The sequence below is a fragment of the Strongylocentrotus purpuratus genome, unplaced genomic scaffold, assembly GCF_000002235.5.
Source record: "Strongylocentrotus purpuratus isolate Spur 01 unplaced genomic scaffold, Spur_5.0 spur5_scaffold_17, whole genome shotgun sequence".
NCBI classification, from domain to species: Eukaryota; Metazoa; Echinodermata; class Echinoidea; order Camarodonta; family Strongylocentrotidae; genus Strongylocentrotus; species Strongylocentrotus purpuratus.
In genome coordinates this window covers 1,547,895-1,573,185 of record NW_022145602.1, presented here as the reverse complement: position 1 = coordinate 1,573,185, position 25,291 = coordinate 1,547,895, and the positions used below count along the sequence as shown (strand labels likewise).

Here is a 25,291-nt window from a genome sequence, read left to right as displayed (position 1 = left end):
GGGCGCAAATAGCTTGAAGTAGTGCAGTTGGGCTTTAAATATTGATTATTGATTGGTTACTTTTCTTTTTCAGAGAAAGTCTTGACTTGGCTGTGTCAGGCTGTGAGAAATCAGGATTACGAAGTTGGCAGTTTTTAATGCTAGAAAGCGAGAGAATCACACATTCAGTATTATTTTGTTTATATTTTGTTTTCGTTATTTCGTCCACTGAATAGAAATAGATGTACCAGGCTATTCTGTTGTTGGAGTAGTCTTCATTTGTTGTATGTCATGAAATGGTTGCACGGCATTCTTTCAAGTAGATCTTCGGACAAATTTTATGATTTCAATTTTTTCCAAAGGATTTGAAATGCAAGTACGGGTAACTCGAGAGGGTTCGGTCGCTCGACGGTCTTACTGTATCTTATGGGGGAATAATTGTTCAAATTGATGAAATACTATCGACACAATTCGGCAGGTCCATTGCGTTAGTCAAATTAATCTGTAGTTCTTACAGTGCGAGAATTGTTGTATTTCTGTTTATTACATATATGCTCCTTAACCAAGATAATGAACTTCATGTATATTTTTTATATCCAAATGGGCCAATCTTATTGTGAAAGTTATTATTTGAATGCAAATTAAGACCAATTGCTTGTCATTATTGACCAAATTAGTTCACTATACAAAAAGTGCTCATTCAGTATCTTGTAGTCCCACATGTCCCTTTTTATGCATTTGATTACTGACCAAATTAGTTCACCGTTTGGTGGCAAGTGCTCATTCAGTATCTTGTAGTCCCACGTGTCCCTTTTTGTGCATTTAAATATATATATATATCCTCACTATGCTGCACAGTATTTTTCCTTCGATAGTGTATTATTTATTTGTTCATGAGATGTATTTGTATCATTGCAATTTGTAATGTATATGAATTGTGCAATTGCCGGAATATGATAACATTTTCAGGATATGTGTTCCTGGTGTTCATATTTGTATGTTGATATTAATAAATGGGTGCATCACTCATTCATTCTATATGAAATATGGTATCCATGATTTTGTTCATCATTCATTATGAAGTGTTAGTGTTAGTGTCTGGAATTGATGATGAAAATCTCTTGAACTGACGTAGTTAGTAATGAGAAAGTTCTTAGAAGAGCAGGAGTGCAAAGAAAAATGATATGCGAGATGTTGATTAGGCAGTTGAAGTTCATGGGTCACATTACACGTAAAGAAGGCCTAGAGAATCTTGCTTTGACAGGGAAAATTGTGGGAAGGAGGAGTAGAGGAAGAAGGATACTTTAGATGGACAGACTGCAAAAATTGTTAGAAGAGAGAGGAGTGAAAGAGCTGGGAGTGGTGTTAATAGAGAAGGCTAGGAGCTGAGGGTTGTGGAACAGCATGATCGCCAAAGTCAATCGAGAGAGAGAGGGTGTCTGGTGTCTGGGACACCTTGTAGACCAACACCACATGAGGCCCATGAATCCGCAGAAAACTGGACAGGTTTACGAGACTGATACGTCGGTCTGTGGACCATCGTTCTCATTGGCTGTCTGACTTGAGGGCTGTTGCCATGTGTGTTAAGCAGAGCCATCTAAACACAGAGTTTGGCCAACTTGGTTTCACTGGGTCACAACATGGCATATATTCTTTTGTTCTGTGCTGCCCCAAAAAGCAGTAGTCACCATATTGTGTCCAACTCGAACCAGGTAGGTCAAACTCTGTGTATAGAGTGGCTTTGGTGTTCAGTATTGTCAAGGCTTTATGATTTAAAAAGAGCTTCAACAGTTTCCTTATCAGTAAAACAAACACCTGTACAAAATCACACTTACAGATTTGTTTCTTCATCACATTCACATTTAATGTTTTCATGCCTTGCCTCACACTTATAAAATAGTACAAAAGAAAGAAAAAAAAATCTCACACTGTCTCACTCAAAAAAACTCTACACCATGACATAACTGTATTTAAGTTAACTTCTTGCACATACATCAAGCAATATATTCAGGGAATTTCCTATTAACTTCTCTTTTTTTTACTTCTTTCAATTGGAGTAAAAACATCTTGAGATTTTATTTAGATTCAGAATGAATTTAGGCCAGTCTTTAATTGCATTTCCAATACAAAAACTAAAAGATTAACCTTATGTTATTATAACATGCTATGATGATATTTGAACCACATCGTCCTTGTTTTCACAAAGTGACGGTAGTGAGGAAAATCGTCACGCAAAGTGAATGCAGTTTTTTTTTCACTACCGTCACTTCGTGAAAACAGCGACGACATGGCTAATTTGCGCAAGGGTAGTATTGGCTCTAAATATGTCTACTATGAGAGACGATAAATGGCTGTTGACATCCTTCCCCGGGTTCATTAGAATGAGTTGGAAGAGGCTAGAGCATTTTTAATCTGATCGATTTCCACCGATGCCTGGGAAATCCATGTATAGTTCACACCAGGTAATCAGGCTAAGTTTCACGGAATGAATAGCCTTGACATTTCATTGCGATCACTATCTATTACAGAACACCTAGGGCAGTCTCATATTCACGCTTGTTTTCTTGTTTGTCGTATGCACCAATTCGGGTGAAATGTGAGAAACGTACCACAATAACAATGCATTGCTCCACTTTTCTTCAAAACATAAATACACACAGTTGAACATTGCTTTACAAAAAACCTAACAGACTCTCGATGTAACTAGAGCCCTGTAACATAAAAAATGACTTCCATACAATCAATCATACAAATAATATTCTCTAATCTTACTGCATTGTACAACCTGTAACATGGTAGCAATCCTAATTTACTGCTTATTGAAGTAGATATGACTGATTGTAACTTGTTTACGTTCCAGGGCCCACATCTTTCCACTACACAGTTTGTAAGCCCCAGCATACAGGTAACAACTAGATTATTCATACCCTTACCAAGGTTTTAAATTTTTTAAGTAGGCCTAGGTAAAAAATCGATTTGTCCCCAATTTATATTTCTCGAGAATGTGAAATAACAAAGCTTACATCTAAAAGTATGTAACAAAGGCCTACATTCAACCAATCCGCCTTTCATTCTTGAAATATGAAAAACACACAAAACATCAAATTTACAAGGGGTATGAATAATTTAGATGTTAACTGTACATGTAACAAAATTGTGTATATCAAGGTACCTTCCTTTGTCTAAAGAAGATGGTTTACATGTAACAATGTTCCACTGTAAGAATTGGAGAATTAGCCAACATGGCAACATTTTTTCATGGGAAATAAGTAATACAGTGTCGTTGGAATAACGATTGAGGAAATGCCCCATGACATTCAAATAAGGGGAGATAGAATCCGTTTGTCAAACGGTATTCTATCATTACTCTAAAGGGTATCGCTGCTATAGTTGCATCGTACATTCACAAGTTACAAGTCAGCTCCTACGGTAGGTAGTATGTACATCAGATCTGCATCTCTCAATGACCTGGGTCGCCTCGTTGCCTGGGAGGTCAAAGGTCAAAGATGGAAAGAGAGGGAAGATTGAAAGAAAGAGAGAGAGAGGAAGGGAAGATTGAGAGAAAGAGAGAGGGAGAAGAGTGAAAGAAAGATAACAAGATGGATAAAGAAGAAGAGAGAGAGAAGATTGAAAGAAAGATAGGTAGATGGATAAAAGGGAAGAGAAAAACAACATAAATGAGATTATAAACCTCTGTCACAGATCTATAAAAAAAAGCATTTCAAACGTAGAGAAACACCTGCCTTAGTGGCAACTTTTCTGTAATAGCCACCTGTCTATTTCCTTGGAAAAAATGTATAATAAACCTGTCTATAAAGTTGGCCCATTTTTCTGTTTCCTTGATAGAATTTTGAAACTATCGACTATTGCTCTGCTTTTGATTTCCTACAAGAATAAAATGTTTAAGTTTAACACTGGACCAAACACATCTAACGCTAAACTCAAGATAAAACCTAATCACGATCTACCTCTAATCCTAAATCTTGAACGAAATGAAGGAAAGGAAATTCTAGAAATTCAATGACCTGAATAGACATGAAATAGACATGCTTCAGGTTAGTTAAATGACAATAAGAAACAAGAAACTGCCCAGGCAGCTAAAAACCCTCAACAAGTCAACAAATTGTGTTCTATGCAATTCCTTTAACGATGCGCTATCAGCTTTCAATCGTTCAATTATCCACATATCTACCGAACTGAACCTGGTACAGTACTAATGATAAACATACTGTCAATACGATAATAATATATTCAGAGTAAAGTAGCCTTGGGGTTCACAACAAATGAGTGCACCCACGTCATTAATTCTGCTTTGGAGCAGTTGGCAAAACATGTGATTAAAATGGCTGGAGTAGAGATGATGAGAAAGAGATAACATGTGGTCAACATCATGCTCCAACTCTCTTCATCACTATCAAGATTAAAGGGGATATTTTACCTTGAATGAGGTTGTTTTTTGGGGGGAGGGGGTTCCCTTTGGAAATGAAGAGTTGCCTCAAACAAGGAAGGAGCAACATTAATGAAATTCACAAGGGTTGTGAAACAATGTCACAACAAGGACATTTTTCCCCACTTTATTTGAATATCTATAGAGGAAAGCAGGAATTTTCCTGACTAAAAGGGCAATATTCAGTGTCTTCAGAGCACGCAAAATTAACAATAATAATAATTTATAATATTTTCATACCTGCCAACCTTTCACAGCAAAAATTAGAAATCTCTCAAGGCAAAATTAGAAATACAGTTCATTTTGTATACTTCTCACACAGAATACTTTAGAAAAAGAGAGAAATCTAGTGTTCAAAACAATAGCTCGAAGGCCCCAAAATAGGATAGTTGGCAGTTATGAAGTTTCACCATCCTTTAAAGCCTGTCTGCACTAGTTTGGCCAGGAGGGATTAGACACCCCCCCCCCCTACTTGGTTACTGACAGGTGGATATCTGATCAAATCAGCTCTCAATTAACATAAGAAAAAAAAGGGGACCATGGGGGATCAACGTACCGTTTAGGCATTGTTTGAAATATAGAGGGTGCAAGTAACTATAAGTAGTGCAGTGGGGCTTAAAAAAACCCATGATCTTACCTGGGTGCAGCCTTGATGATGTTATCAACACGTAGGATCATCTCAGCAGCCTCCGAAGCACTGAGGACCACCTGACGTTTCACCTGGAACGACTCCAGTACTCCTAGCTCCATGGTATTACCTATCGTACCCTCAATCATATCTGTAATAGGTCAATGTGAATAGTAGCTGTTAGTTTTATCCTCAGTCCCGTATATTCATATCTATGTTGGTTCTTGTCTGTATGCCACTTCTGCAAACTTTCTTTCTGTAGGTGGTTCAAAGAACAGCACGAACCTCAAGCCCTCTGGGCTACATGGCATTGCCTATCGTACCCTCATTCATATCTGTAATAGGTCAATGCGTATAAAAGCAAGTTAGTTTTATCTTCAGTCCCATATATGCATGTCTATGTTGGTTCTTTTCTGTATGTCACTTCTGCACAACTTTTTACTTTCTGTAGGCTGGTTCAAAGAACAGCATAGTAAAATGAAAGGTAAATACTGCAGTGACTGCATCGATAGCCGCTTTGAGGTGTTTACATGCAGGTATTTCAAGGCAAGACTTAAAATGCAATCTGACTGAAAGTGAAATAGATGAGACTTACTCAATCCCATCTTGTAGTTTCCCGCAGTGTGAGCTGCTCTGAGCTGAGAGACGAGTTCAGCTGAATCGTATCCAGCGTTATCAGCGATGATGGTTGGGAGCTAGGAGAGAGAGACAAAACGTACAAATATAAATAACAAACAACATTCTCATTGACCTGGGGAGTGTTTCACAAAGACCAAGATAGACTTTAATTTGAAATTTAAGTTTGCCAGGAGGGATTAAACCTCCCTGCAAGGTCACTGACAGGTGGTTATCTCCTCAAATCAGCTCTCAATTAACTCAAGAAAAGGGGGATTGTGGGGGACCAACAGGCACCGCTTAGGCATTGTTTGCTACATAGAGGGCGCAAGTAGCTACAAGTAGTGCAGTCCTGCTTTAACTATGGCAAGACATTCATGCCACTGGTTGCTCTCACCATTATGATCTTTAGATAATATTTTTTACTTCAATAATGAACTATCAAAAAAAAGTAAATTCTGTAGATTTGTGGCCATGATTTGTATGTCCCTTGAGAGACCAATGCCAGGAAATGGTGAGAGCAAACAGTGGCAAAAACGGCCTGCCATAGTTAAGCCCAACTTAAAGTTGATCTTAGTCTTGTGAAACACTCCCCTGGACATTTGTAAGGGATTTATCAACCCCAAAAAATTGTGATGCCAGTGATGAGCATATTCTCCTCTTATAAAGGTTTTTTTTTTGTCATAAGACAGAGGAGATTAAAGATAAACTTGAGTTCTGGTAAAAAAAGAAAATGAATTCTCACAGAATCTAACGAAACTTACACTGAATGTTCAAGATTACAAATAAATGTCATGTGCCAAACAATTTTGGAAGAAAATGTATACTGGCTGAGTAATGAGCATAGAAAGATAAGGAAATCAGGGTAGTACTAGCCCCGACACCATGTGTGTTGTCCCATATACATCTATCTGTGTAAGTGATTGTTACTTTACCAAGACTCTGCCAAATTTATGATGATTTTGATGACTCTAGAACCTTGCATTACACACCATTACTTACATGCTATATGATCAACTTTTCTGATCCATTCCACACCTTTTCTTTCACAATGCAATCGCATTACCAGTACTCAAGTTTATCTTTAATGTTGATTTTACGAAAAGTAGATTTACTCATACCCAGGTGAAATCTACTAATTCTAATGTTGAAAGATATAAATTTTTGAAAGCAAGTTTCAGCCCACTCCTTTCGCATTTTCATATCTGAAATAATGCCTAAAAAAAACAGAGGCATAATGACATATGGAGATTAGATCAGGTTTTCCACTTTCCAGATACCGATACAACAAAATTCTTACAATTTTAAATCGGCACAAGTCACTAGTAATATTCTATACAAAGCTGGCTATGTATATCTACAGTTATGAAAGATGTATGTGAGAAGACCTGTACATGTCTGTTTTGTGCAATTTCAATTTGTCCTTTTCATCGACATGAAAGAGAACATAGTTTTGAGAAGACAGGCCGTGGTTTAGTATGTACAAAAAAGGTTTTTTATTTAATTTGTTTCAGAATTTGGAAACTTGAGTAACTAGATGGAACTTCGACTGCGCGCAGTCGAAATGATGCCTCTGTCATAGAGCAATTTTACAAACCAAAACAGAAGAAATTGTTCAAATTCAAGTTCAATTGTAATCCATTAACAGGTTCTCAGAATATCGTGATTACAAGCAATTTCTCATATACATATATGACCCTTTGATCTTTGACCACATGACCCTAACATCTACTCAGTTCATTGGCTCTGCAAGATGTCCCGAGTTAAATAGTAATCCATCTGTCAGTTCTAATGAGAATGCGTTCACAAGCTATTTTTGCATACATAATGAGCCCATGACCTTTGACCTTTGACCTCATGACCCAAGAATCTACTCAGTTCATTGGCTCTGCAAGATACATACATGATCTTAGTTTGGGAGGAATCCATCAATCTGTTCTAATGATAATGCGATCACAAGCTATTTTTGCATGCATAATGAGCCGCATGACCTTTGACCTTGACCTCATGACCCCAAAAATCTAATCAGTTCATCGGCTCTGCAAGATACATACATGACCTAAGTTTAGCAGGAATCCATCAATCGGTTCTTCAGATAACGCGATCACGAGCTGTTTTTGCATACATAATGAGCCCTGTGACCTTTGACCTTTGACCTCGTGACCCCAAAATCTAATAAGTTCATCGTCTCTGCAAGATACATACATGACCTAAGTTTGGCAGGAATCCATCAATCGGTTCTTGAGATAACGCGATCACGAGCTGTTTTTGCATACATAATGAGCCCTGTGACCTTTGACCTTTGACCTCATGACCCCAAAATCTAATAAGTTCATCGGCTCTGCAAGATACATACATGACCAAAGTTTGGCAGGAATCCATCAATCGGTTCTTCAGATAATGCGATCACGAGAACGGGACGTACGGACGTACGGACGGACGGACGGACGGACGGACAACCCGAAAAACATACTGCCTCCGGCTACTTCGTAACGGAGGCATAAAAAGAAAATACTGTTGATCTGAGCCCTATCTCATAAAGAGTTGCAATTGATCCAAATCAATTGCAAGTCTTCCAATCAATCGCAAGTCTTCCAATCAATCGCAAGTCTTCCAATCAATCGCAAGTCTTCCAATCAATCGCAAGTCTTCCAATCAATCGCAAGTCTTCCAAATCAATCGCAAGTCTTCCAATCAATCGCAAGTCTTCCAAATCAATCGCAAGTCTTCCAATCAATCGCAAGTCTTCCAATCAATCGCAAGTCTTCCAATCAATCGCAAGTCTTCCAATCAATCGCAAGTTGGCAGTCCCCTTTCTCTTATGTACATAGTTGCAATTGATATCAATCAATGTCAACTCTTTATAAGGCCCTAGAACCTGTTTCACAAAGCCTTTTTTCAATGACAAATGACAAAAATCAGTGAGAAATCTGCTGATAACCAATCGGAAGCAAGAATTTCGCTAGCTTATAACGAAAAACTGTCATTTGTCACTGATGGCAATTTCTGTGAAACGCCCCCCAGGTGTTAGGCAGTTGAAGTTCATGGGTCACATTACATGTAAAGAAGGCCTAGAGAATCTTGCTTTAACACGGAAAATTATGGGAAGGAGGAGTAAGGGAAGAAGGATACTTTGGATAGACAGTCTGCAGAAATTCTTGGACAAGAGAGGAGTGAAAGAACTGGGATTGGTGCAGCATGATCGCAAAAGTCAATCGATATGGCACTTAGAGAGAGAGAGTTATCCTACCTGTCTTAGAGCCCTGGCGAAAGCCTCGATAGCGACGGCTTCTTTGCCTGGAGTCCATTATCTCTTATGTACAAAGTTGTGATTGATATTAAGACCTACAAAAAAAGGTGTTGTATTGTCCTTTGCGACTGACCCCAAAATCTTGAAATCAAGAGGGAGATTTTTAAAAAAATTAAAAAAAAAAAAAAAGATTTCTGATCGACCAACCCATGTTTTAGAACCTAAAGGGCAATATAATAAACTCTTTGTAAGGCCCTGGTGTTATCTTACCTGTCTAAGAGCCCTGGCGAAAGCCTCAATAGCGACGGCTTCCTTGCCTGGAGTCCTGGCTGCTAGCTCACATACAGCATTGGCCATCAGCATCTCAGAGGCACCTAGTTACAAAGAAGGATAAGACACAGCATAGACATATAATAATGATGATAATACTCAGCTTTTACATAGTGCGAATTATAATCAAGTCTCTAGCGCTTCCAAACTTGGAGATTATTACCCGGCTTTAGCTGTGCTGCCATTACGTAGTATCAGGCGCATTATAAATGTGAGCTATTATTATTATTACGTCACTCTAGCATTTCAAGGAATTAATTCCTGCCAGGTACCCATTTACATCACCTGGGGGTGTTTCACAAAGATCCTAAGTTGAACTTATCTCTAAGTTGGACTTTACAATTATGGAAAGCCATTAGCATCCTTGAAACTATTTTGATAAAGTTATTTTAAAAGGCATAACATGTTGATTCAAATCATTCATATTTTCTATTATAATGGGAGATTTGATGTTCTTGATGTGGAATTTATGAAAAGTCTAAAATACTTGAATTGTTGCTTTTGAATATAATAATTCAAAATAAGGCTATAAATGGCTCTCCATAATATTTAAGTCCAACTTAGAGTTAATTTTGACTTCGAACCTTTGTGAAACACCCCCCTGGGTTGAGTGTGGCAAATGTAGATTGATGTCTTGCAAATATTTTATCAGCCAACAGACACTTCACTTGCTTTGAGGTTTATTCCATAGGGTTTGGCAAGGGTTGACACTAGCTGATGTGTGGTACACATGAACCCCCACAATTTAATTATGGACACCTTGTTTTCACAGTGGGGCCATGTATCCTAAAGATTTCAATACAGCCCCCCCCCCCCCCCCCCCCCCCCTCCTCTCCTTGTTTTCACAAGGGGACCTATTTGTTTGGATTGAAATCAATAAAGTTTGAATTTGAATTGAATTTGAATTTGTATACAAACCCAAAGTATTTCAGTACAGCCCTTCTCCCCCCCCCCCCTTTCCCTCCCTGTTTTCACAAGGGGGCCATGTATACAAGCCCTAAATATTTCAATACAGCTTCCCTCCTTGTTGTCGCAGGGGGACTATTTATACATTACTAACTTAAGAGCAGCACAAACTTAAAGCCTACCTCCTCCTGGTACTGTGCGTCTAGTCTTGACTGTCTGTGATAGGACACAGAGGGCGTCATGTAGAGAGCGTTCTACCTCATCCAGGATCTGCTGGGTAGCGCCCCTCAGGACGACGGTGCAGGCCTCGCCCAGAGCCACACCCGAAAACTTGATCAGCTTGTCCTCACCTAAAGGAACGAAGTCAAAAGTCAGCATTCATTTTCGATGGCTAAACTTTACAAACAGACAATATTAAAGTCCCACTGTACTACTTGTAACTACTTGCTCCCTCTATATAGCAAACAATGCCTAATCGGTGACCGTTGGTCCCCCATGGTCTCTTTTTTCTTATGTTAATTGAGAGCTGATTTGATGAGATAACCACCTGTCAGTGACCATGTAGGAAGGTCCAATCCCTCCTGGCCAAACTAGCAGATAGGCTTTAAGACATTCATGAAAATGAGCTACATTAATTTGTTTTACTGCTATTCCTTTTGATATCCTGGTTGCTTTTGCTTCTGATTTCATACAACATTCTCAACAGCCAAGCTTTTGTGTTGGTGATTTACTATGATCAAAAGACAATCATTGCAATGAGTCGAGAAGTATACTCACAAGTCACTTTTATGTTGATTGAGACTAAAGTCATGAAGTGAAATAGATAATAAAATAAATCATCACAACAAAATCAATTCACTGACCAATCATGATTTCCTCGATGAGGTTACAGCGGCCCAGCTTGACCACTTGGTCACTTTTATGTTTATTTGGACTAAAGTCATGAAGTGAAATAGATAATAAAATAAATCATCACAACAAAATCAATTCACTGACCAATCATGATTTCCTCGATGAGGTTACAGCGGCCCAGCTTGACCAGGTCGGGGCGGTCAAAGGTGGAGACGATCTCTCCACCGGTCACCAAGGCTAGACGCTCTACGCCCTCAAAGTCGGCATGCTCGATGGCCATCACTCCCTGGTCAGCGAACAACTGCTCGGGGTAGTTATAGATCAGCTGCCTACAAGGGTCAGAAATAGGGAGTTGAAATCTCATCTACATAATTAATATGTTCTTTAAAAAACTTCTTTGAAAGCTTATGATATGTCTGAATCATGCACAATGTGAAACAATGCACTCTGACACAACAAAAAGCGAAAAACAAATTTGTGAGTGATTCAGACTCTTGAAGCTTACTGCTGTAAATTAGTTCATCATATCACAAAATATTGGCAACCCACACAACTTTTCACTCCAATAATTTTTTGTAGTTATAGAATATCTCTCTTAAAAATGTTGGAAATGACCTTTCAAGGAAATTCAGTTTTTTGACAAGATTATCATGTATTTTCTTCTTCCTCTATCTGGTTGTCAATTTAATAATAATAATAATAATAATAATAATAATAATAATAATAATAATAGCCTAATAGTCCACTCCAAATTTTATTAAACCGAAACGGAAATTCTTTTGCCCAATTGATCGTGAGCCCGGCAGCCACTGAGCAGCGCCAGATCGACGTTGCTCTATCCCTTATTGTTGAAAGCCAAACAAGGTAGCAACAACTCCCATCTTTTAACGTCTTTTGGTATGACGCGGCCGGGGTTCGAACCCACGACCTCCCGGTTGTGAGGCGGATGCTCTACTGACTGAGCCAACACTCCAGTATAAGATCAGCTGCCTACAAGGGTCTGAAATATGTAAATGAATTTGTGTCACAATACATCAAAATTCTTTAAAGGCATTGTTTAACAATGTTTCCAGTTTTACAAATCCGAAATTACAAAATATTCATTACATGAGGCACTGATGCTCTGTCTTCTTCCTGGAAAAAATACAACATTAAATATAAAACAACCTGGATTAGTAATTAAAAAGAAAGTGAATTACATACCTGTTAATGAAGACATTGATATCGTGTTTGAGGATCTTATCCACCTTTTCCTTCATCTTCTCCTTCTCAGCCAGCTCAAGTTCAGCAATCTTAGCCGTTGAATCTACCCTCACTCTGGAACCAAACACCTGTAAAAAGAAAGCAAGGCTTTAATAATCTGACAAAGTTTTAGAAGTGGTGTAATCAATTACTATTGCTGAAATGAATAGCTTTCTGTCTTGCAAAAATCATTATGATGATGATATTCATAGTATCTCATCTATTTGATTCCACTACAAGGTATTGTGGTCTAGTGGATAAGTCTCCGGACTGTGAAATCACAAGGTCCAGGGTTCGAATCCCGCTGCAGCAATAAGACATTAATCTACTGTTGCCACACCAGACCAAGTTGAAGTAAGTGGATACCTGGCAGGTAGGATTCATTCCTTGCTACACTGAGCAACTCGTTTGGAAGCACATAGAGACGTAATATCATAATGTGATATGCGCTCTACAAGAATGGCATATTATCTTTATCCTAAATATGAATGATAAAATGACGCCTGACAAACTGAGCTTCTGAGCAACCGCGTACCTTATTAATAATAATAATAATAGCTCGTTCTTATATAGCGTTTTTCAGGACCGGAGGCCCTCACAAAGCGCTTTACAGATAAGTATATTATTACCCCGGTCATTGGATTCAGGCTTACCCGCACACAATGTATGCACATTCTCCACTCCCTGGGGAGCATTCCAGCCAGGCGTCATTTTTACATGCGCACACTTGTCCATAAACATGTTCCCATTTTGCATATTTAACTTTATTTGTTAATATTTTTACTCTGACAGCAAAACAAAAGGCTTTGAAATTCATATCTCTTTATTCAAAGCTATTCTTCAATTCTGTAACATTAAAGAGAAGGTTGAGTTCTGGGAAGAGGTGAAAAATAATTTGTGAGCATTACTCATTCTTATTATGCAAGTGTGGAAGAACATCAGTTAAGACATGTTCCCTGAAAAGCATGGTTCTTCAAATGCCTTCATATTCTAAATATGCATGTAACATCGTAAAAATCGGAAGGGGGGGGGGGCGGCTTTTTACGCCACATGTTCGTGTAGTCCCATATACATCTTTCTGTGCAAGTGTTTGTAACTTTACCAAGACTTGGCCAAATTTCTTATCATTTTGATGATTCCAGAACCTTGCAATACACACAAATTCTTATATGCTAGATGATCAACCTTTTCTGGTCAGTTCCACACCGTTTCTTTCACAATGCAATCGCATGACCAGAACTCAACTTCATCTTTAATAGTCTCCTTAATTTAAAATATATCTAAAGTCACAACGCCAAATCAAAGAAAAATGATCCACAAAAGTTTGCAAGGGGTTTTCACAGTACCAGCACTCTGATAATCTGTCCCTTCTATTGCCTCTGCCAACCTACGATGAGTCCTTTCACTAACCTTAATCTTATCTGTATCCATGGGAGTGTTAGCGACCAGGATGCGAGCGTTCTCTATCCTCTTGGGTTGGTTCACACCAACCTTCTTGTCCAATAGGAAGCCTTCGTCCAGGTACGAATCATTCATGTTCCCACCTAGCTTCTTGATGATCTGGATGGCATGGAGATCAGACTTTCCCTGTGATAGAAACGTACAAGAATATAAATGTGAATAGGGTCGTACAAGAATATACGTGTGAATAGGGTCGATGCAACATTAGTTAACCCATTGCTTACTGGAACCTGGGGGTCCCTGTGTTAAGCCAATGGAAATAAGATAATTCAGTAGTCAACTGGTTAATCAGGGATGCCAGTTAGAATTGATCCGATGGCCTGGAAATCACCTAGAATGACAGGGATGTGACAGAGAAATTCCCCAAAAGGAGGAAGATTAATTGGGGGTCCGGGCCCCCTACGACAAAAACTTAATATATATTTATGTAAAAGGACGTTTTCCTTGCATTCTAAATTTGATATTTGTTACCCTATCTTGCTTAAAGGGACTCGCAGAGAACATTATTCAGATGAGAGACAATGCTGCTAAGGTAGTGAGGTCAATGCTAGATGTACAACTAATGATAAGCTGAATGTTTTTTTGTTTTTAAAACCCCCCCCCCCCCTCCCCTCCGTATTGAAATCTTAGGTCGCCAGGGAGGAATCTCATCTCATCTCAACGAGCGAAAAAACAATCTGCGCATGCGTGAACCAGAATTTTCACTGTTTTGTTGATTTTCCGACCATACGCGGCAATTATAGCGTTCGTTCCCTAAACACGACAGAAGAGCTGGATCCCCGTAATTCTCCCGTTGTCTTTGCGAACACCCTCTAATGATAAATAAAAATGGTGCTTACCTTCAATCTTAAAATTGCATCAACACAGAGAGCAGAGAACTTATCTCGGTCTTGGCAGACGATCTTTGAGCTCAGTGTGGTGTAGGCAATCTTCATCAAGTCAGCCTTGAATCTCTCAGCATCGTCACTGTGGAGAGAGTAGAGAGATAGTATGATATTAGAACTTGAAGATGAAATCAAGTCTCACAAAAAAAGGCACAAATAAATTAGCCTATGACTCGACCCCTTTTACATCATGCCCTTCTGCCTGAAAAATAAGGCATTGCATAAATATCTTGCATTATTGATGGCAATCTTATATATTCTCAGTAATGATATCATGCTTTTGTTGCAAAAAGAAAAGGTGAATGATAAACGTACATTTTTCTCCTGGTTATGCTTGATGCAAAATATGAGCACCAAAGGAATTTTCCTGTGCAATAAGTAATGGGAGGTCCGCTATTTGCTTTTATACAACTCACCCCCAGATCCTAATCAAATGATTGGTCATGCGCGGTCACGTGTGATCACATTTACTAAGCCCATTGCACGTTTTTTCATGAAAAAGGGTGCGATAGTTTCCAGTACTATTGCCCGCTTTTTCAGTGCGCAGTAGTGAGCGTAGAGGTTAGAGTGCTTAATATTGCGCGTACATGGGCCTATTCTTCAGCACTATGCATAAATGGGTATCGAGGTAAGTGCGCTTGCTTTGTCTATGTGTGCGCACTAAAATTAATACTTATTAAACTTGAGATTTATTTGTCAGCCATCTACTGTCACAAAACAATCTTGAATGAATTCTTTTTACATCAAATAACAAGGATCTAGGAATTTCATTGTATAAAACAAATGATGCATGTTTTCATTCGGTCATTATACGATCTATCCGCCCTCGTTGATGCTGTGTGTATCTATCGCACTCAGACTGACGGCTTCGTACAATAGATACACACAGCCTCAACTCGAGTGCGGATAGATCGTATAATGAACTCATGCGCATGCATCATTTGTATATTAAATTCTCGTTGAAACATGGCCGACCTTCCAGGTCAAATTGTAAGTTATCAAGATGCACATGCAATCAAAGTCATTGTAATGTAACAAAGAGCTTTACATCCTATCTGAGGGACATCACCTTCACAGTTCTTACCTGTAGTCTTCAGAAGCCTGAGTGAGTGCGGCTACAGCTACATCGATAGCCATGCATTTCAGATCGAACATAGTTAAACGATGCCTTTAAACATGTCCGACCTTCTAGGTCAAATGAAAGTTATTAGCACAATGTGTGCATACAATAAAGGTCATGCAGATGCAACAAAGGGCTTTACATCCTAACTGAGGGACATCCTCTAATAAATTGCAATACTGGTTAATTAATTATATCATTACAAATATATTTGTTTCAGTTTTCTTTACGGATAACTGATATTTCTTATACAAAAAGATATGCCGTATATAATCAATACTGAATGAATGCCATTAAACTATTACCAACAACAACAACTCTTTACAGTTCTTACCTGTGGTCTTCAGAAGCATTAGTGAGTGCTTCTACAGCGACATCGATAGCCTTCCTCCAGCCAGCGATGATTGTGTGAGGGTGAAGCTTCTGACCAACCAACTTCTCTGCTTCCTGTCAAATCAGATTGGAATGTAAACAATTAAGCAAGTTGTTATAGTATTCTTTGACTTTGTATATTTTATGAAAGTGGTGAATAAATTCAATTCAATTCAACAAAAACCGGATTATGCCTTAGCTAAAACAACGAGGCACTTCAAGAAATTGATGGGCCAATGATGAAAGCACATTACTAGGGTGGATGTGTGATTTAAACATTACAAAGGGCTTCAAATTTGAGATGACTTACTTTGAGGAGTTCGCAGGCGAATACTGTGACCGAGGTGGTTCCATCTCCAACTTCATCATCCTGCACCTTACTGATATCTGAGTAGAAAAGATGAGGATAAATAGAGTACCATATTTTATTATTTCACAGAGGAATATAAGACAGAAATTAATTTTACTGTCAGTGCCAGTTTATAATTTCAAAATAATCCATGCATTTTTGGAAGAGTTAGCTGGTAACAATGTGGATTGCTACTTCCAAATTCTACATTATACTTCTGCATCATCTGTTTATAATTTTAAAACTAAACCATGCCTGTTTGAAATGAAAGGGATACAAATTGGTAACTGGGTCTCTACATGTATTTCCAAATTCCTGATACTCCCTCATTTCATGTCTGGAGGGTAAATGGTTAAATCTGAGGTGCATGACCCTACGTGTTATCAGTGTCTGTGATATGGTGTAATACTAAAGCCCTAACAAAATTGCGCTTCAAAATGATCATGAAAAGTCTCACAAAAGTAAAAAATCTTTGAGTGACCAGTTTACCATACTACTTTTGCTGTTAGGAAAACAAATTTTAAAATTTCCCAATCCCTTTAAGATGATGATGAGGAAGAGGAGGATTCACAGCATAGATAAGGCACCATATCCCTGGTATTTTTTAAAATATATATACGTGCAGGCTCCTCTAGTGATGTCGGCGCTTACATGTACATATTTGCTGAATAGGTAGGTTTAGAGGCATTATTCAAGTTTTGTACAATGTAGAAAAAGGGAGAAAATATAACATTCGTCTTTACATGTACATTACATTGAACAGGCTGGAAATAAATTGGAAATAAATTAAAATCACAAAAAAACACTTTTGGACTTACCAACAAGGATCTTAGCAGCTGGATTATCTATTCCGATGGATTTCAAAATGGTGGCTCCATCATTGGTGACAATCAGCGGTGCATTGGGGCTGTTGCTCTGTAAGATCTTGTCCTTGAGGAGATACAGAGGAGATGAAAGAGTTTATTGAAGTGTTATCCATGGCATGCTTTCACACTGGTTCTAGGACATTTAAAGCCTGTCTGTACTGGTTTGGGCAGGGGGGATTAGACCTCCCTGCAAGGTCACTGACAGGTGGTTATCTCATCAAATCAGCTCTCAATACACCAGTTTACAGTTAGGGGCGCCATTTTAATTGGCGAGTAAACAAAGCCAATGACCTAGAGGTCATGGATTTATGCGTAAATTAAGATTGCGCCCTTGCAAATTATGATTTAATCACTGCCTGCGCGCACATCATCATTTGCATGGGCGCAATCTTAATTTACGCATGAATACCACTGACCTCAGGTCATTGGCTTTGTTTCAAAGCCAATGACCTGAGGTCAGCCTGTCTGCGCATGTGCACTGATGTAACCGTAAACTAGTGTGTTAACATAAGAAAAAGAGGATCATGGGGGACCAACAGGCCCCGATTAGGCATTATTTGCTATATAGAGGGCGCAAGTAGCTATAAGTAGTGCAGTGGGGCTTTAAAAATCAAACACAGGTCTTGTCCTTACCATTCCTTTAGGTCCCAGGGTGCTCTTGATCAGGTCTCCAATGGCGATAGCACCGATGAAAGACGACATACGAGCCATCTCGGCTTTCTCCTCCTCTGCATTCTGCTTGAGAATCTGAACTGGTTGAAGTGACACCTAAACCAAAGGACATAAGACATTGTAATAACATGATAATAAATTATGATAAAACTGTAATTAAAATCGACATCATTATTCCATCATTAGGAAGATTCATTAGCCTTGAGAATCTGAACTGGTTTAAGTGACACCTAAACTAACAGACACAAGACATTGTAATCAAATGTGTTGTAAATTATGATAAACTCTAATTAAAATGTAGGCATGCAATATAATCCAAAATGGCGGCCCGCATGTTTTGCCTCTTTTCTTAGACCAATATTATTTATTTCAAAGTCAGGAAAAGGCACTAAATATCAACAAACATGGTCTACAACAACTTCAAATGACAAAATAATCCCAGCTATGCATTTTTTAAGGCATTTGATAACCCAAAAACTTAAAATTTCCGGGATTAAAAAAATATAAAAAAATAAAAAATTGCTGATCATTTTTGCCGATGCCGATACCGATCACAGGTGCGAGGGTGTCGCTCCGATCTTCCGATCCCATCAAACTTCAAAGCCCCAGCTTACAGGGTTAAATGGAGGTATGGTTTGCAGATTGCGCTCAAACCAGAAAGTGGACGCACGTTGTAGACAATGTGCTCCAGTTGCGCATTCAGCTTAGCAACATGCATGCGATATGCATACGCATGCATATTGCGCGATAGAGCTGTTTGGCTAAATTTAGCAAAACAACATAACTCTGCGTGTACGTCTTTTTCGTCGATTCTGGCCAAAATGCTATGAATATTTCAGAGTTTTGGAGGAGCTGTATCTTTTGATAGAAACATTATTCTGATTACATTTTCTATTGAAATATGAAACAAAAATGGTGAAAAACGATCCCAAATTGAAAAATCGTTCAGACACCCTAAAATTTTTAGCACACAACATCGGCAGTAGGGGCGCTGGTCCGAGAATGAGGAACATCCTCAAAAACAGGGACAAAATGCGTCCTCATAAACAAGGATCGTCTGCATTTTCGCGGACATTTTTTTTCTATGGCGCTCTGCAGGTTTCGGTTCACCAAATCACCCGCTGGTTGTGCCAAATTTGGATTCCCCAGGGGAAAATAGCCCTAGTTGATCGTCTACTTTTATGGGTTGTCCGTCTTCCCAAGGATTTAGATCTATTGCTCATAATGTGAAGGTCTCTGTACAAAGTCAATGTAAAAAAGCATCAAGAAAATCATCCCGGAATCCGTTTTTAGCATCGCCAATGTGCCAATCAAAAATATGGAACATCTGCTTTTTGCAGACAATCCTTTTTGAGGACGCATTGGTCCGCGTTTACAATTTATACAATGACGATCTTCGTTTATGAAGACGATCCTTATTCTCAGATACTGATCGGGTGCGCAATCAGACACCCTAACTGTAGGAGTGGTGAAATGGTCGGGCAGGCGCAGGAGCGATGAGATGGGCAGGAACTAATTCGACTCAAATTCAAGTCACGTTTTGGTATTTTTATTGTTGTTCAAACTTGTCATGATTTTCAAGAATCAGCAAGAAAAATCGTAAAATAAAGACCTTAAAAATTCTATGTTGTTGGAAGTAGGTCTAGATATGATAAAAAATTGCAGGACAGGATAAAACTGATCTAAACCCTTGCCCTGAGCCTAGTAGTTCTTAACACTTTTACTGTGGGTGTTCACCGAAAAAAATTAAACCGCCATTTTCAACACAACACTCAAAAGAGAAAAATGCACAGAAATCAATAGATGGGACCGAAGGGTTTTGTGGTTGCCAGGCAATTCGACTACCTTACTTGTCATGTATTCAAAATTGATATACGGCGCTCACTCATACAATCCAATACATTTCTCATTTCAGAAAAAGGTTCAAATTAAATGACAATCATGATTAAAAGTGAAATTACGTACCATTTTGAAGGATTAGGGTGTGTTACGGGCGAATTCACTGTTCCTTTTCTTCACCACGAGGAAATATTTAATTTGCAACAACAGAGGGCGCGTGTCATTCGAGTAGAATGATCTCGAACTTTGTCTTTGGATGCACCTGACTCATTCGTTCAGAGACATGCATGCACCCAAAGATGAAAGTTAAATTTATCCCTAACCCTAACCCTAACTCTATATAAGTATAGTACATGTATAAAAAAAAAAGAAAAAGAGAGAGGGAGAGAGATAGAGAAATAGAGGGAGGAGAGAAAGAGAGAGAGGGGGAGAGAGAGAGAGAGTGTGAGAGGGGGCGTGGGTGAGAGGTGGATGTAGGGTGGGTGGGAGAGAGAGAGAGAGAGAGAGAGACAGACCGACTAACATGCACTAGGAGAGACAGACAAACAGACAGAGAGTGAGAGAAAGAGGCAGAGTAAGCGAGAGTATAAGCGAGAGAGAGAGATAGAGAGAGAGACATAGACACGCAGAGAAAATAAACATAAAGATGATGACATTTGCGAAAGAGACAGTAATTCACAAGTCCTAATTGAGAGAAAGAGAGAGAGAGAGAGAGAGAGAGAGAGAGAGAGAGAGAGAGAGAGAGAGAAACATGTATTCACGGTTCTTTCGAAAGTTATGTAACCAATACTAATGCTAAACATGCAGCCAGCCATTGGCTATTTGAACTATTTAATAGACACACTTTTCTTCATGCATTGCTGCTATGTCGGGTTGCATGCTAAAAGGAAATACATCTATTTTGGAAAAGTCAATCAGTCGAAGATACATGTATATTTGCGAGGTTAAATCATGACATTATAATATTGTAACATAAACTGAATAAACCTCTTATTTTATTGTATTCGTTGCTGCAATGTCGGGGTGCCTGCATCCATCATATTACATACAGCTATTTTAAAAGCCTAATTAGAAGAGCAATGTTCAAATAATAAAGTGCAAAGCTAGAAAATAGAGTATCCAAGCATTTTTATCCAAAAGATACTTGCAAATAGAGCTGTCCCGCCTTTACAAAAAGGCTAACAACTTTGTCTGTTCCTCTTTATTCTTTCCGATTTTATTGATTACAATTATATAGAATCAAGTCAGAATGAGAGGGGGGAAAGATAAATAAGTTAAAGGCATTGGTTAACAATGTAAAATCACCTCAAATCCAATTAATTTGTATTGAATCCTCTCGCTAAATATCAAATTAACGATGTCTGAAAATATGAGAGAAAATCGAACTCGTTCACTATCCAAAAAAAGAGAAAATAGATGAGGTTTCAAAAATAAAATTCATTGCGAAAGATCGAAAGATCGTGAATCAAAAGCCTAAAGTGACCGACGCCATCATGCGTTTATCACGAGACAGTTACGTTCGTATATTCATTTCTCGCCAAAAGTCCGCTCTAAAATCGCCCAACGATTTGGAGTAGTATCTTGCTGAAGTTTTCGGCTAACCTGCGTTGCATGACATTTATGATCGATTCATGTACTGTACTGAGCCAGAGATCGAGATTGACTGAGCTAGCTACGCCATCATCGCCTGTAAAACATTGAGATTTGGGTCGGCCGGCGCTAATTCCTAAAAAACAAAGGGGGAAATATCCGCACTACATAATTATCCAGGACTGGTTCGGTCGGCCGTACATTGGATATTTCTTTGGGGATCTAGTGTCTCACTAGACTCTGGGTAAATGAACTGTTAGCTGCTACTTTTCATCGTGTCTGACTCTGAGCTGTTACTGAGCTGTGACTGAGTGAGTTGTGCTGAAATCCTGTTTGACTGTGCTGTGCATGCTGTGGTTGGCCTGCCCTGGCCGCGCCGGGCTGCGAGCCGAGCTGGCTGGCCTGGGGCTGTGTACGAATTATTCGTTCTTGGGTAGGTAGCGGTAGGCGTTATAACTTTACTTATTCTACCCGAAAGGGTAAAAATAAATTAATGTGAAATAGTATCCGCAACATATGAGCAAATTTATATAAAAATAGATCCAACCAATTTCATAGCCCCAATTTCAAACAAGCTAACCGTTAGTTACTGGCGTAAAAAAAAACGTAGGGTCTACAGTCTAGAGTCTAATATAAAATAAATTGGCAGCAGTAAATGTGTGTAATTGTCATTGACATTGACATTGACTGTGACCAATACATATGTGACAGAAGTGAATTTAAAAAAAAAAAGCACAAAAGAAATTGCACAAAATTTGATTAACAAATTAGGGTCTAGACTAAACCAATTTAATTTAACGGCCTGTACAGGTGGCCCTGACCACCGGGTAGATGGAAGGGTATAGAAGTCTACTGATAATCCTGCGTGAATGGAGGGGGTTCTGTGATTAATATTAATTGAGCCTTGAGGCGTCCATTAAGGGTTTGTGATAAAATGTCACATTCCTGACATTCTGGGGAACTTGCTACAGCTCTAGTCACATTAATTTTTGTTAAATATTTTAAAATTTGGAGAGAAAAAAACCGGAGGGGGGGGGGGGATGAAAATTTTCTGTTCAGGTTCGATAAATTATCGATAAATGTGGAATTACATAATAGATTTCAGGGCAACAAATAAAGGCGCTATACCAGAGCAGTGAATTATTTAATTTAACCTTTCTATAAAATGATGCTGAACATAAGACAATAGTTTTGCTTACAAATATTTTTGCGATTTGGGACAAGGTGGGGAAATCGCATATAAGCTTACATGTAATTTCTCAATTTTTGTAATGTTTTCATTACTATAAATAGCCATCATATTGGAATGGAAATTGTGAGGTCTGACTTGCGAAATTTCCAAAAATAACCACTAATGCAGTACTAGACTATGTCATGTGATCGTAATCCCTACATTACGACGAAAATTAATGACTTAAAATCACTTCCGAAAATCGGACCTAAAAGGGGTTGGTTAATGCGGTGAATTTGTGGTTAAATTTTAGTGTCACCTCTCCCGCCCCCCATTTAAAATGTTCGAGTTATGCTGTGTTTCATGCATCACGTTTGGTGAAGAACTATTACTTCTCCTGAAAAAGGCAGATTCCTGGATTTTACTTGTCCTGTCACGAACCATAATGTATAAAATTACTAGCAGGGAGCAACATTTTAGGGATAATCATTTTATATCATGTATTGAATTGACTTTTCATTTTGTTTTGCCTACAGACAAAATTATCAGTACCGGTACTATCCTCTGGATTGTCCGAGAATGGTGATGTCAACATGTTGTAAAAGTAAGCAAATTTCTTCATATGTACATGTATGAACCTTTTTTATTTGAAGACAAACACAAAATAAAAATAAAAATATATGGACTATGGGGACAGTAAAGGGTGTCATCAGGCTGAAAAATAGTCGCATGGACATCAGATGGGGGGGGGGGGGGGGGTGGGGAAGGGGATGATTTTTTTTTTTTTTAAATATTTAAAGTCTCCTTATTTAGGGGGGGGGGGGGGGATATCCTCCTTTTTTGTGTGTGTGTGCTTTCTTTACCGGTATGTCGATGTAACCATGCTAGGTAGGGGTGGGAGGGGTTGGGGGAAGATGTCAATCTATTTCACAAACATATTCCGATTGATGCCCATGCTAAGTTGATTCAGATTTACATTTACATCTTTGCCATGAAGGATCTCATTTCTTCTGTGACCTGCTGGGTGTATCTGCTTATTGATTATGAATGAATATCCTGATTACAGTGATACGACACTTGCTCCGCCGACAATTGATCCGGGCTTTATTTCTTCTAAGCTATAGGGTTAGGGTTAGGGTTTCAATGTTAGGTTTAGTGTTAGGATTTAGGTTTTGTAAAGTGTCGAGTCCATGGTTGAAGTTCATCATTCAATTAGTGTATCATGGAATTTATAGGGAGCAACTGTTGCCGAAGCAAATGTCATGGAATCCCAGATAAGGTTGCTACACAGAGTTTTTCATTTTTCATTCATTCATTTTTTGCTGCTTCATTTTCTTTTTATACAGCACATCCTTGCCATCAAAGGTGTTGTTCCTGATTGTGGATAGATCAGGAGGTGATGATCAGGATAGGAATGGAAGTGCTAAGTCATATCAAGGATTTACGCCAAACATATTGGAATTCCTGTTTTTTCTTCTTTTGATTGGTTTTTGGGAAGTGGCCATAGCCCCCATTTTGTAAAAAATAATAATAATGATAACAATAATTTACTTTTATAAAGCGCTATACCAAGTATTAACCTGCTCAAAGCGCTTCACAATGTAATATTAGCCTGTTCATAAGATTAAATTCCATGGCAATGCTAACATTACCCATTAACACCTGGGTGCGGTGAAGCAATTGAAGATGAAATTGCCAAAAGACATAAGTTTGCATCCCCAGTCAAGTGATATGACCACTAGATAATCATTTTGATGAACCATCTTCCGAAACTGCTTTTCATTTAAATACTCTAGGGCCAACAGAGTGTTTTTCAAAGTGGAGGGGCCCAAGTGCTAAAAATTAATGTGAGCCTATTTTGTTTTTGGTCAATATCTGACTGGCCGATAGTGCTCTCAGTAGGGGGGGGGGGGGGGGGGGGTAGGCGTGGAATCAGGTTGGCAGAAAGAGCTCTCAGTGAGGGTGGGGGATATGCGTTTAAAACAAATTCAGCCCCAAAAATTGTATCAAAATAATTTCGAGGTAAAAAAAATGGGCAGGGATAGGGGTACAATGACTCCCGTCTTCCCTACAAAGATATGATTTTTTTTCGGGGGGGGGGGGGGGGGAGGGGCCGACAGTGAATTTTGGTCGTTTTAGGCACTTTTTTTTATGAATTTTATAAAAATCTATACTTTGACATTAGCAAGTCGTGCTACTTCATAATAATTCTATTATACTTGTTTTTAATGAATATACATACATTGCAACAGAAAATATCTTGTTTGTGTTTCTTTTTTTAAGATTGGGAAGCTGGAAAGAAGGAGACAAACGAACGTGGAGGAAGAGATGTTTTAGAGAGTACAAATAAGGAGGGGAGAATTATGAGAGCAGAAAAACATGAAATAGGAAGGAAATTAATAAGAAGAGAGATTGCAAAAGAGGAGAATGTATGACATGAAAGATAGAGAAATGGGAAGGGGGCACCATTTATACTCAAAAAAGAGAAAGAAGAAAAGATAGAATTGCCTGAAAGCAGAAAATATAAGAGAGGAAAGAAAATGATGAGAGGAGAGATCGCACAAGGGGACCAAAATGCATGAAAATAAAGATGGAGGGGGCACCACTCGTACCGAAATAAATGAGAGAATTGCTTGGGAGCGGAAGGAAAAGAATGAGAGGAGAGGTCATAAAATTGTATTGAAGTATATGCACATAGAGGAGAGAGAGAGGGAAATG

At 38.7% G+C, this 25,291-nt stretch overlaps 1 protein-coding gene and 2 long non-coding RNA genes across 3 annotated transcripts; 2 read left to right on the top strand and 1 right to left on the bottom strand.

The window, feature by feature from the left end:
- The first annotated feature begins 1,381 nt into the window (after nucleotides 1-1,381).
- LOC115925138 lies at nucleotides 1,382-1,925 on the top strand. Its single transcript, XR_004064557.1, has 2 exons — nucleotides 1,382-1,659; nucleotides 1,692-1,925. It is a non-coding gene; the product is annotated as an uncharacterized LOC115925138 (long non-coding RNA).
- On the bottom strand, nucleotides 1,822-20,032 carry LOC580864 (T-complex protein 1 subunit beta). Its single transcript, XM_030988438.1, has 14 exons — nucleotides 19,939-20,032; nucleotides 17,935-18,069; nucleotides 17,254-17,365; nucleotides 16,397-16,473; nucleotides 16,049-16,161; nucleotides 14,550-14,676; nucleotides 13,660-13,836; nucleotides 12,211-12,338; nucleotides 11,152-11,336; nucleotides 10,338-10,505; nucleotides 9,190-9,293; nucleotides 5,650-5,749; nucleotides 5,064-5,205; nucleotides 1,822-3,464 (listed from the first exon to the last, which is right to left on the bottom strand). The coding sequence occupies exons 1-14, from the start codon at nucleotides 19,939-19,941 to the stop codon at nucleotides 3,440-3,442; spliced, it is 1,596 nt and encodes a 531-aa protein (XP_030844298.1). The 5' UTR covers nucleotides 19,942-20,032; the 3' UTR covers nucleotides 1,822-3,439.
- A 1,074-nt stretch (nucleotides 20,033-21,106) lies between these two features.
- LOC115925137 lies at nucleotides 21,107-24,829 on the top strand. Its single transcript, XR_004064556.1, has 3 exons — nucleotides 21,107-21,835; nucleotides 23,110-23,177; nucleotides 23,920-24,829. It is a non-coding gene; the product is annotated as an uncharacterized LOC115925137 (long non-coding RNA).
- Nucleotides 24,830-25,291: the final 462 nt, after the last annotated feature.

Bases quoted from the DNA above. Each gene is read 5' to 3' on its own strand.
- LOC580864 (XM_030988438.1), bottom strand. The intron at 17,366-17,934 runs GTAAGGACAAGA...TATCTCCTCAAG, and splicing joins CCCTGGGACCTAAAGGAATG to GACAAGATCTTACAGAGCAA. The intron at 16,474-17,253 runs GTAAGTCCAAAA...TTTTCTACTCAG, and splicing joins AGCTGCTAAGATCCTTGTTG to ATATCAGTAAGGTGCAGGAT.